At 46.0% G+C, this 13,038-nt stretch overlaps 1 protein-coding gene across 5 annotated transcripts in view; it reads left to right on the top strand.

The window, feature by feature from the left end:
• Window positions 1-12,402, top strand: part of LOC144500679 (uncharacterized) — a 28,917-nt gene extending 16,515 nt beyond the window's left edge. For all 5 annotated transcript variants that reach the window (XM_078223987.1, XM_078223988.1, XM_078223990.1 and 2 more), the window contains 2 exons: window positions 8,156-8,367; window positions 12,051-12,402. In XM_078223987.1, the coding sequence (XP_078080113.1) occupies window positions 8,156-8,367; window positions 12,051-12,120 (282 nt within the window). In that variant the 3' untranslated portion in view covers window positions 12,121-12,402. The remainder of the gene's footprint in view (window positions 1-8,155; window positions 8,368-12,050) is intronic.
• Window positions 12,403-13,038: the final 636 nt, after the last annotated feature.

Below are 13,038 nucleotides of genomic sequence, written 5' to 3'. Positions count from 1 at the left end.
TAGGCCCAGCAGCAGCCTGGGAAGATTTTGGAGGGTTTAAAAGTGCTTAACTTGGAGGTTTCAGCCTCATTGTTCCACAGGAGCAGGCTGAGGGTAAGGGAGCTTGTTTGTGCACTAATTTATTTAATTATTTTTCAGTTAAATTAGTGAAAAAAATCGGAGGTTTTTTTTCTAAACAGGAAATAGGCCCAGCAGCAGCCTGGGAAGATTTTTGGAGGGTTTAAAAGTAGGCCGCACCTTTGAGCGGGCAGCGTCGTTAGCGGGCAGTGGAGTGAGCAGGGGACAGAGTGAGAGCTAAAAGGGCTTTGGCTCACAGGGCTTCGGCGAGGAAGGTTGTTTGTTTGTTTTTCTTTGGTTACACCCCCTTTTTGTTTTATCCCCAAAACTAAAAAGGACATGGCTGGTATGAGTGGGAGGCCAGTATACTGCATCCGGTGTGGGATGTGGGAGTTCCTGGAGACAACTTGCCTCCCGGAAGTCCATATCTGTGCCAGATGTGTGGAACTGCATCTCCTGAAGGATCGTGTAAGGGAGCTGGAGCTGAGGCTCGATGAACTCAGTTTAGTTAGGGAAAATGAGAGAGTCATAGATAAAAGTTATAGTCAGGTAGTGACACCAGGGTCTCGGAAGGAAGACACGTGGGTCACGGTTAGGAGGGGTAATAGTCAGAAGGGTGATGTGCCAGAAAGCACCCCAGTGGCAGTCTCCCATAAGAGAAAGGGATGGGCAACAGATGGGAGAAGGGAAGGGAGTGAGCAGTCTGTGGAGGGATCCCCTGTGGTTGTCCCCCTCCACAATAGGTATATTGTTTTGGATTCTGTGGAGGGGGATGACCCTCCAGGGGTAAGCCACGAGGACCAGATCGCCTCCACGGAGACAGGCTCAGGGGTCCGGAAGGGAAAGAAGGGGTTTAGGAGAGCGATAGTTGTGGGGGACGCAATAGTTAGAGGCACGGACAGGCGCTTCTGTGGGACTGAACGAGAATCCAGGATGGTAGTCTGCCTCCCTGGTGCCGGGGTACTGGATGTCTCCGAGAGGGTAGGAAGCATATTTAAAAAGGAAGGTAGTCAAACGGATGTGATTGTACACATTGGGGGAAATGATGTAGGTAGGAAGAGCAGGGGGGTCATACGAGAGAAATTCAGGGAGTTGGGTGCTAGGCTAAAAAGTAAGACCTCCAGTGTAGCAATCTCTGGACTGCTCCCGGTGCCTAGTGCAAGTGAGGCTCGGAACAGGGAGATTCTACAGTTGAACGCGTGGCTAAAGGACTGGTGCAAGAGGGAGGGTTTTAAATTCATAGATAACTGGGAAATCTTCAAGTCAGGATGGCAACTGTACAGAAAGGATGGGTTACACCTTAACTGGAAGGGAGCAAATATCCTGGCTGGGAGTTTTGCTCGAGTGTTTCGGCAGGATTTAAACTAGTGTGGCAGGGGGGTGGGGAACAAAACAGGAGGTCAGTAAATACTGAGGCTGGGGTCGAGCTGGGGGCCAGGGCAAGGCTAGCTAAGAAGAGGAGCACTCTGGAGGAGGAGGACCTGACTGGGCCTGGAGGTCTGGAGTGCATCTGCTTCAATGCGAGGAGTGTAACGGGTAAAACAGACGAACTTAGGGCCTTAATGCTTGTGCGGAATTTGGATGTGGTTGCGGTGACGGAAACTTGGTTAAAAGAAGGACAGGACTGGCAGCTGAATATTCCGGGGTATCAGTGTTTTAGGCGAGACAGAGGAGGGGCTAAAAAAGGTGGGGGAGTAGCGATATTAGTTAAGGAGCATATTACCGCGGTGCAGAGGGTAGACAACTTAGAGGGGTCATGTACTGAGTCGCTGTGGGTGGAACTCAGAAACAGGAAGGGTGCAGTCACTATGCTGGGGGTGTACTACAGACCACCCAACAGCCCACGGGAAGTGGAGGAAAGGATATGTCAGGAGATTCTGGATAGGTGCAGAAAAAATAGGGTTGTTGTAGTGGGGGACTTTAATTTCCCTGGCACAGACTGGAAAGTGCTTAGAGCTGGGGGACCGGACGGGGAGGAATTTGTAAAATGCGTACTGGAAGGTTCTTTGGAACAGTATGTAGATAGCCCGACTAGAGAGGGGGCTATACTGGACCTAGTTCTGGGAAATGAGCCCGGTCAGGTCGTCAAAGTTTCGGTAGGGGAACATGTGGCAAATAGTGACCACAACTCTGTTAACTTTAGGATAGTAATGGACAAGGATGAGTGCTGTCCTACGGGCAGGGTGCTAAATTGGGGGAAGGCTGACTATAGCCGGATTAGGCAGGAATTGATGGATGTTGATTGGGAGAGGATGTTCGAGGGTAAGTCCGCGTCTGGCATGTGGGAGTCTTTTAAGAAACTATTGATAAGGCTGCAGGATAGGCATGTGCCTGTAAAAAGGAAAGATAGGAAAGGTAGGATTCGAGAGCCGTGGATAACCAGGGAAATTGAGGATCTGATTAAAATGAAAAGGGAGGCGTACGTTAAGTCCAGGCAACTGAAAACAGATGGAGCTCTGGAGGAAGACAGAGAGAGTAGGAAAGATCTCAAACGGGGAGTTAGAAGGGCAAAAAGAGGTCACGAGATGTTCTTGGCAGGCAGGATTAAGGAGAATCCTAAGGCATTCTATTCATACGTTAGGAACAAAAGAGTTGTCAGGGAGAAAATCGGACCTCTCAGGGACAAAGGAGGGGAATTATGCTTAGAACCCAAGGGAATAGGGGAGATCCTAAATGAATACTTTGCATCGGTATTCACGAAGGAGAGGGGCGTGTTAACCGGGAGTGTCTCGGAGGGAGGTGTTGACCCGTTAGAGAAAATCTCCATTACGAGAGAGGAAGTGTTAGGTTTTTTAGGGAACATTAAAACTGACAAAGCCCCAGGGCCTGATGGCATCTATCCTCGACTGCTCAGGGAGACGAGAGAGGAAATTGCTGGGCCTCTGACGGAAATCTTTGTCGCTTCTTTGAACACGGGTGAGGTCCCTGAGGATTGGAGGATAGCGAATGTGGTCCCGTTGTTTAAGAAGGGTAGCAGGGATAACCCAGGAAATTATAGGCCGGTGAGCTTGACGTCCGTGGTAGGGAAGTTGTTGGAGAGGATTCTTAGAGACAGGATGTATGTGCATTTAGAACGGAACAATCTCATTAGTGACAGACAGCATGGTTTTGTAAGAGGGAGGTCGTGCCTTACAAATTTGGTGGAGTTTTTTGAGGAAGTGACAAAAACGGTTGATGAAGGAAGGGCCGTGGATGTCGTCTATATGGATTTCAGTAAGGCATTTGACAAAGTCCCACATGGCAGGTTGGTTAAGAAGGTTAAGGCTCATGGGATACAAGGAGAAGTGGCTCGATGGGTGGAGAACTGGCTTGGCCATAGGAGACAGAGGGTAGTGGTCGAAGGGTCTTTTTCCGGCTGGAGGTCTGTGACCAGTGGTGTTCCGCAGGGCTCTGTACTGGGACCTCTGCTATTTGTGATATATATAAATGATTTGGAAGAAGGTGTAACTGGTGTAATCAGCAAGTTTGCAGATGACACGAAGATGGCTGGAATTGCGAATAGCGAAGAGCATTGTCGGGCAATACAGCAGGATATAGATAGGCTGGAAAATTGGGCGGAGAGGTGGCAGATGGAATTTAATCCGGATAAATGCGAAGTGATGCATTTTGGAAGAAATAATGTAGGGAGGAGTTATGCAATAAATGGCAGAGTCATCAGAAGTATAGAAACACAGAGGGACCTAGGTGTGCAAGTCCACAAATCCTTGAAGGTGGCAACACAGGTGGAGAAGGTGGTGAAGAAGGCATATGGTATGCTTGCCTTTATAGGACGGGGTATAGAGTATAAAAGCTGGAGTCTGATTATGCAGCTGTATAGAACGCTGGTTAGGCCGCATTTGGAGTACTGCGTCCAGTTCTGGTCGCCGCACTACCAGAAGGACGTGGAGGCATTGGAGAGAGTGCAGAGAAGGTTTACCAGGATGTTGCCTGGTATGGAGGGTCTTAGCTATGAGGAGAGATTGGGTAGACTGGGGTTGTCCTCCTTGGAAAGACGGAGAATGAGGGGAGATCTAATAGAGGTATACAAGATTATGAAGGGTATAGATAGGGTGAACAGTGGGAAGCTTTTTCCCAGGTCGGAGGTGACGATCACGAGGGGTCACGGGCTCAAGCTGAGAGGGGCGAAGTATAACTCAGACATCAGAGGGACGTTTTTTACACAGAGGGTGGTGGGGGCCTGGAATGCGCTGCCAAGTAGGGTGGTGGAGGCAGGCACGCTGACATCGTTTAAGACTTACCTGGATAGTCACATGAGCAGCCTGGGAATGGAGGGATACAAACGATTGGTCTAGTTGGACCAAGGAGCGGCACAGGCTTGGAGGGCCGAAGGGCCTGTTTCCTGTGCTGTACTGTTCTTTGTTCTTTGTTCTTTGGTGCTGCTGATAGCTTATTCAAGCAGATTGGAGATGGAGAGGGAGTCAAGGCAAAGAAGGCTTTGCCTGATAAATTCAATTTTATAGCCAACAGGTTGGGGAAAGAAAACTCTTGAGGCAAATCAGAGTGGATAAATCCCCAGGACCAGACAGGGTATTCCCACGGACCTTGAGGGAAGTTAGTGTTGAACTTGCAGGGGCCCTAACAGACATATTTAAAATGTCAGTATCCACGGGGGAGGTGCCGGATGATTGGAGGGTGGCTCATGTTGTTCCGTTGTTTAAAAAAGGTTCCAAAAGAAATCCGGGAAATTATAGGCCAGTAAGTTTGACGTCGGTGGTGGGCAAGTTATTGGAAGGTGTGATAAGGGATAGGATCTACAAATATTTGGATAGACAGGGACTTATTAGGGAGAGTCAACATGGCTTTGTGCGTGGTAGGTCATGCTTGACCAATCTATTAGAGTTTTTCGAGGAGGTTACCAGGAAAGTGGATGAAGGGAAGGCGGTGGATGTTGTCTACCTGGATTTCAGCAAGGCCTTTGACAAGGTCCCTCATGGGAGGTTAGTTAGAAAGGTTCAGTCGCTAGGTATACATGGGGAGGTAGTAAATTGGATTAGACACTGGCTCAATGGAAGAAGCCAGAGAGTGGTTGTGGAGGATTGCTTCTCTGAGTGGAGGCCTGTGACTAGTGGTGTGCCGCAGGGATCGGTGTTGGGTCCATTGTTGTTTGTCATCTATATCAATGATCTGGATGATAATGTGGTAAATTGGATCAGCAAGTTTGCTGATGATACAAAGATTGGAGGTGTAGTGGACAGTGAGGAAGGTTTTCAAAGCTTGCAGAGGGATTTGGACCAACTAGAAAAATGGGCTGAAAAATGGCAAATAGAATTTAACGCAGACAAGTGTGAGATATTGCACATTGGAAGGACAAACCAAAGTAGAACGTACAGGGTAAATGGTAGGACTCTGAAGAGTGCAGTTGAACAGAGGGATCTGGGAATACAGGTACAAAATTCCCTAAAAGTGATGTCACAGGTGGATAGGGTTGTAAAGAGTGCCTTTGGTACATTGGCCTTTATAAATCGGAGTATCGAGTATAAAAGTTGGAGTGTTATGGTAAGCTTATATAAGGCATTGGTGAGGCCGAATTTGGAGTATTGTGTACAGTTTTGGTCACCTAGTTACAGGAAGGATGTAAATAAGGTTGAAAGACTGCAGAGAAGGTTCACAAAGATGTTGCCGGGACTTGAGAAGCTGAGTTACCGAGAGAGATTGAATAGGTTGGGACTTTATTCCCTGGAGCGTAGAAGATTGAGGGGAGATTTGATAGAGGTGTATAAGATTTTGATAGGTATAGATAGAGTGAATGCAAGCAGGCTTTTTCTGCTGAGGCTAGGGGAGAAAAAAACCAGAGGGCATGGGTTACGGGTGAAAGGAGAAAAGTTTAAAGGGAATATTAGGGGGGGCTTCTTCACGCAGAGAGTGGTGGGAGTGTGGAATGAGCTGCCGGATAAAATGGTAAATGCGGGGTCACTTTTAACATTTAAGAAAAACTTGGACGGGTTCATGGATGAGAGGGGTGTGGAGGGATATGGTCCAAGTGCAGGTCAGTGGGACTAGGCAAAAAATGGTTCAGCACAGACAAGAAGGGCCAAAAGGCCTGTTTCTGAGCTGTAATTTTCTATGGTTCAGGAATGCCAACTGGTAAATGGGCAGTGTAGATGCCGGCGGCACATATTACGTTCCACCTGTTTTTTCATTAAATTACTGTTCGCTTCAATCCCAGTCTCCAGCATTTAATCATAGAAATCATAGAAACCCTACAGTACAGAAAGAGGCCATTCGGCCCATCGAGTCTGCACCGACCACAATCCCACCCAGGCCCTACCCCCATATCTACCCACTAATCCCTCCAGCCTACGCATCTCAGGACACTAAGGGCAATTTTTAGCATGGCCAATCAACCTAACCCGCACATCTTTGGACTGTGGGAGGAAACCGGAGCACCCAGAGGAAACCCACGCAGACACGAGGAGAATGTGCAAACTCCACACAGACAGTGACCCAAGCCGGGAATCGAACCCAGGTCCCTGGAGCTGTGAAGCAGCAGTGCTAACCACTGTGCTACCGTGCCGCCGATGATTGTACTTGCTTCCTGTACATTTAGAAGACACATTCGAGCAGTAGCTGTTCCTGTACAGCACAGAACTCAGTTTATGGTTGTTACAAATATTCCTGTTTCAAACACCATCTCCGATTTAAGGAACCTCGCAAAAGATAAGCTTTCTTAATCAGCTTTGTCAAAAATGCACTTTTTCCATCATGGGCAGTTCCTGTTTGCTAGCTACTGCAAACAAAGAACAAAGAAAATTACAGCACAGGAACAGGCCTCTTCGGCCCTCCAAGCCTGCACCGACCATGCTGCCCGACTGAACTAAAACCCCCTACCCTTCCGGGGACCATATCCCTCCATTCCCATCCTACTCATGTATTTGGTAAGATGCCCCTTAAGAGTCACTATCGTATCTGCTTCCACTACCTCCCCCAGCAATGAGTTCCAGGCACCCACCACCCTTTCTGTAAAAAATTTGCCTCGTACATCTCCTTTAAACCTTGCCCCTCACACCATAAACCTATGCCCCTAGTAATTGACTCTTCCACCCTGGGAAAAAGCTTCTGACTAACCACTCTGTCCATGCCCCTCATAATCTTGTAGACTTCTATCAGGTTGCCCCCTCAACTTCCGTCATTCCAGTGAGAAAGCAAGTTTCCCCAGATCTCCTCATAGCTAATGCCCTCCATATCAGGCAAGGCAGTTCAAGGCAAAACCCGTGTATACTCAGGAGCAATAGGGTTAGAATGCTGCTGATGAAAATGAAGACACTTTGTTGTTATCTCATCTGATGTGAGTGTTGCTGGCAAAGGCCAGTGTTTATTACCCATCCCCAATTGCCCCTGAGGCAGTGATGGTAAGCTGCCTTTTTGAACTGTTGCAGTTCATCTGAAGTAGGTCCATCCACAGTGCTGTTTGGAAGGGAGTCACAGGGTTTTGACTCCACACAACAGTTGAGGAACAGCAATAAAGTTCCAAATCAGAGTAGTGTGTGTTATGTATGTAGTTGGGATATTATGTCCCTTTAAGACAGCAGGTCATGTGACCCGGGGAGCAAGTTCCACCCAGGGTGGAGCTTGGGGGGAGTCAGCATTGGACTGACTGTGCAGCTGTTAAGACATTCAATAAACCATTCCTTGTTTGAATTATACTGACCTCCCTCGTGGTTTTTCTATATCAGGAGGCATGTTACTTGTCCCAGTGTTCCCATCCTCTGACCTGCTGTTTTGTAACCACATGGCTGATCCAATAAAGTTTCTGGTCAATGGAAAGTCAGGTGTTGATGGCCATATTGCAGTGAAGAAAGCTGGAAACCCGAAATAGAAATGTTGGAAATACCTAGCAGTCAAGCAGCATCTATGGAGAGAGGATCATAGGAGGTCGTCATTTGGCCCATCGAGTCTGCACCGACCATAATCCTACCCAGGCCATAACCCCATGCATTTACCCTAGCTAGTCCCCTGATACTAAAGGGCAATTTAGCACGGCCAATCCACCTAACCCGCACATCTTTGGAGGGATCAATTTGAAAGTTTTGGGGTTGTGATCTTTTACCAGAACCAGAGAAGAATATGCTGCTTTGAATCCTTGTTTCTTTCTCTTAAGGAATGTGACCCAAGCCCTGGACAGCCATTTGAAGGAGATTTGTTTACAGCCTTCTTGCCTGACAATCGCATAGGAAGAAAGGTCTTAACACTGTTAGTGGAAGCCTTTAACAGAGGCCTGACCTTCCACATAGTACAAACTTCCTCAGGATTGGCCAAAGTGACATGGAACAACATTCCTCATAAAACAAAGACAACTGGCGGAAGATCTCAGTAAGTCTTTTCCTTCTTTAAACCTCGTTCGTATATTTGTCCCTTTATTCTACGTAAATCAATTCAGTGCAACAATGCATCAAATATTTCTACTTCAGTAAACCTGTATTTTAGTTGCTAATATAAATTACATGAATGCGATGAATCAGGCTTCTTCATTTCTGTTTATCCATTCATGGAACATGGGCGTCACTGGCTGGCCAGCATTTATTGCCCATCCCTAGCTAACTGGAAGGCAGTTGAGAGTCAACCACATTGCTGTGGCTCTGGAGTCACATGTAGGCCAGACCAGATAAGGACGGCAGATTTCCTTCCCTAAAGGACATTAACGAACCAGATGGGTTTTTCTGATAATGGTTTCAGAGTCATCAATAGATTCTTGATTCCAGATTTTTATTTATTGAATTCAAATTCCACCAGCTGCCATGGCAGGATTCGAACCCAGGTCCCCAGAACATTAGCTGAATTTCTGGATTAATAGTCTAGTGATTATACTGCTAGGCCATCGCCTCCCCATAAATTTTCATTTTTAAAACAATCCTATCTTAAACATGACACACACACCCTGGTGTTTGACACAGGAGTTATTTTGGTGAGATCTTAGAGGAAGGACCAGCTCAGCATGTGAAAGAGGTTAGAACACATGAATATTTCTGCCTTCACCCTTTGGAAAGTTAAAGATGTTATACAAATCTAATTCCACAGTAGTCTATGCATTTAAAAAGATATAAAACAGAAGATGCAGATTAACAATCTTCAGAACTGGAAAAGTTAGCAATGTTTTTAAGCAGATAGAGGCATGGTGTGGGGGTAGGAAAGAGAGATTGAGGAACCCAGTTTACAAGTAGGCCGTGTGGGGTTGGGGGAGGAGATAGAGAGGTCAAATCTTCATAGATGAGATGTGGAGTTGCCAGCGTTGGACTGGGGTGTGCACAGTAAGTAGTCTCACAACACCAGGTTAAAGTCCAACAGGTTTATTTGGTAGCGCGAGCTTTCGGAGCGCTACTCCTTCATCAGGTGAGTGCAGGATTTGTTTCACAAACAGGGCACATATAGTTCGAGCTTATGCTACCAAATAAACCTGTTGGACTTTAACCTGGTGTTGTGAGACTTCTTACTGTTCATAGATGATACGAGTGAAATGATGGCTTGATGTTCATCACTAATGGCCTCAGGTGCTCTTGCAGTTGGCATTGAGTCTACACACTGTCTGTTGGCTAAACAATTGCACCAGCCTTCAGGAATTTAAATAAGTTCTTTGTGTCGGTCTTCACGGTGGAAGACACAAATAGTTTACCGAATATTAGAGATAGAGAGTTGGTGGGAGGTGAGGTCCTTAATACAATTACTGTTACTAAAGGGGTAGTGCTTGGTAGACTAATGGGACTGAAGGTAGACAAGTCCCCAGGCCTGGATGGAATACATTCCAGGGTACTGAAAGAAATGGCTAAGGTAATAGCAGATGCGTTAGTTATTTATCAAAATTCGCTGGACTCTGGGGTAGTGCCGGCTGATTGGAAAACAGCTACTGTTACGCCGCTGTTTAAAAAAGGAAGTAGACAAAAGGCAGGTATCTACAGGCCGGTTAGCTTAATGTCCGTAGTTGGGAAGATGCTGGAGTCCATAATTAAAGAGGAAATAGCAGAGCACCTGGATAAGAATGGTTCGATCAAGCAGACGCAGCATGGATTCATGAAGGGAAAGTAGTGTTTGACGAATTTACTGGATTTTTATGAAGATGTGACTAGTACAGTTGACAGAGGGGAACCGGTGGCTGTGGTGTTTTTAGATTTCCAGAAGGCGTTCGATAAGGTGCCTCACAAAAGGTTGCTGCAGAAGATTGGGGTACATGGAGTTGGGGGTAAGGTGTTGGCGTGGATTGGCTATCTAACAGGGAGCAGAGAGTTGGAATAAATGGGTGCTTTTCTGGTTGGCAGTTGGTGACCAGTGGTGTGCCACAGGGATCGGTGCTGGGGCCTCAACTATTTACCATTTACATAGTCCCCTCCTCCAGATCACCTGAGTGTAGGGTATCAAAGTTTGCTGATGACACGAAGATGAGTGGGAAAGCGAATTGCGTGGAGGACGCAGAAAGTCTGCAGAGAGATTTGGATAGGCTGAGCGAGTGGGCAAGGATCTGGCAGATGGAATATAATGTTGGCAAATGTGAGGTTATCCACTTTGGAAGAAATAATAGTAAATTGGAATATTATTTAAATGGAGAAAAATTCCATCATGCTACTGTGCAGAGGGACCTGGGGGTCCTTGTGCACGAATCGCAAAAACTCAGTCTGCAGGTGCAGCAGGTGATCAAGGCGGCGAATGGAATTTTGGCCTTTATCACGAGGGGGATAGAATATAAAAGCAGGGAGGTCTTGCTGCAACTATACAAGGCACTGGTGAGGCCACAACTGGAGTACTGTGTGCAGTTTTGGTCCCCTTATTTGCGAAAGGATATATTGGCCTTGGAGGGAGTGCAGAGAAGGTTCACCAGGTTGATACCGGAGATGAGGGGTGTAGCTTATGAGGAGAGATTAAACAGATTGGGTCTGTACACGTTGGAATTTAGAAGGCTGAGGGGTGATCTTATAGAGACATAAGATAATGAAGGGGCTGGATAGGGTAGAGGTAGAGAGATTCTTTCCACTTAGAAGGGAAACCAGAATTAGAGGGCACAGCCTATAGGGTGGCACGGTAGCACAGTGGTTAGCACTGCTGCTTCACAGCTCCAGGGACCTGGGTTCGATTCCCAGCTTGGGTCACACTGTGTGGAGTTTGCACATTCTCCTCGTGTCTGCGTGGGTTTCCTCTGGGTGCTCCGGTTTCCTCCCACAGTCCAAAGATGTGCGGGTTAAGTTGATTGGCTATGCTAAAAAAAAAATTGCCCTTAGTGTCCTGAGATGCGTAGGTTAGAGGGATTAGTGGGTAAATGTGTAGGGATATGGGGGTAGGGCCTGGGTGTGATTGTGGTCGGTGCAGACTCGATGGGCCGAATGGCCTCTTTCTGTACTGTAAGGTTTCTATGATTTCTATGATAATATATAGGGAAAGAACAAAGTCAGTGGTATGAAAAGGTACTGCTTTACTTCTGCGATTGACCACTGTATATGGTGTAAACCACTAAAATCTGATTGAACAAAGAACAATAAATTCCAGCACAGGAACAAGTCCTCCGGCCCTCCAAGCCTGCACCGACCATGCTGCCCGACTGAACTAAAACCCCCGACCCTTCCAGGGACCATATTCCTCTATTCCCATCCTATTCATGCATTTGTCAAGACGCCCCTTAAAACTCACTATCGTATTTGCTTCCACTACCTCCCCCCGGCAGCAAGTTCCAGGCACCCACTGCTAATATAATTGATTGGTCAACTAAACCATTGGTGAGCGTCACCTACTTTAGTTTGAAAAGTTTCGAACCCTGTTAAGTGCAGCAATATATAATTTTGTTTTACAATGTGACTTTTAAGTGACTTGGTGCTCAGTAGTACATGACCGGAAGAGGGATAAAACATTGAGCCATTAATTTAATTGTTGCACTGTTCCAACATGCTTGTGAAGTACAAAGTAATAGAAAAGTTAATTTATGTCAAAATAAATATTAACAGTCACTACCCAACTAATGCTTTGCAAGACCAATTTTGAACAAAATTCCTCAATACCAAACATTTGTTGCTTTGCAGGAATGGTTACCCTGACTCAAGCTATTTCAAGAACGTTTTGGCAGCTTTGGAGAAGCACGGCCTTCAGTGAAGTCAGAAGGGTCATACCAAATCAGTGGAAGCAGCATTTCAATGTACATACCTTGCCACATGCTTATTGTATTAGTTTTTTTAATCCACTATTTCAGGATAGACAAGATGTGCTGGAGAAAGAGTGTACAAAACAGATAGCTGAGGCTTGCTTTTAGCAGAATTGTTTAGGATTCACAAATGCTGGAATCAAAATTAGTTAAAAAACATAATTCCTAGTAATTACTAGATTGTGTGTTTTTTTAAAAAAACTGAATCCTGGAATTAAATTTTTGTAATAGAATATTCCCAACAATTGCTTGTGTTTTTTTTTGAAACGGAGTTCTGGAATTAAAAGTTCTGGCTTGTCGTGTGAGGAACGGTCGAGGATTCTGGATCTGTACTTGGAGTTTAGAAGAGTGGGTGAGTGGGGGGCTTATTGAAACTTACAGGGATACCTGGATAGAGTGGACATGGAAACATCCTCTCCACTAGTCGGAAAAACTAGAACCAGACGGCACAACCTCAGGCTAAAGGAACGATCCTTTAAAACAGAGATGAGGAGGTATTTCTTCAGCCAGAGAGTGGGGAATTTGTGGAACTCTTTGCCGCAGAAGGCTGCGGGAGGCCAGGTCATTGAGTGTCTTTAAAATGGAGATGGATAGGTTCTTGATTAATAAAGGGGATCAGAGGTTATGGGGAAAAGGCAGGAGAATGGGGGGGATGAGAAAAATATCAGCCATGATTGAACAGTGGAGCAGGCTCGATGGGCCGAGTGGTCTAATTCTGCTCCTATGTCTTATGGTCTTAATTTTTTGTAAAAATATTCCCAAAAATTACTTGTGAACCAATTACATAGAAAGGTACAAGTGAATGTAAAACATGTTACATGGAGGAAAAAATGTGCCTTAAATAAGCAAATAGATTGCAAAAATGACTT

Source organism: Mustelus asterias, chromosome 11 (genome assembly GCF_964213995.1).
Source record: "Mustelus asterias chromosome 11, sMusAst1.hap1.1, whole genome shotgun sequence".
Lineage (NCBI taxonomy): Eukaryota > Metazoa > Chordata > Chondrichthyes > Carcharhiniformes > Triakidae > Mustelus > Mustelus asterias.
This window is presented reverse-complemented; position numbering and strand designations above follow the sequence as displayed.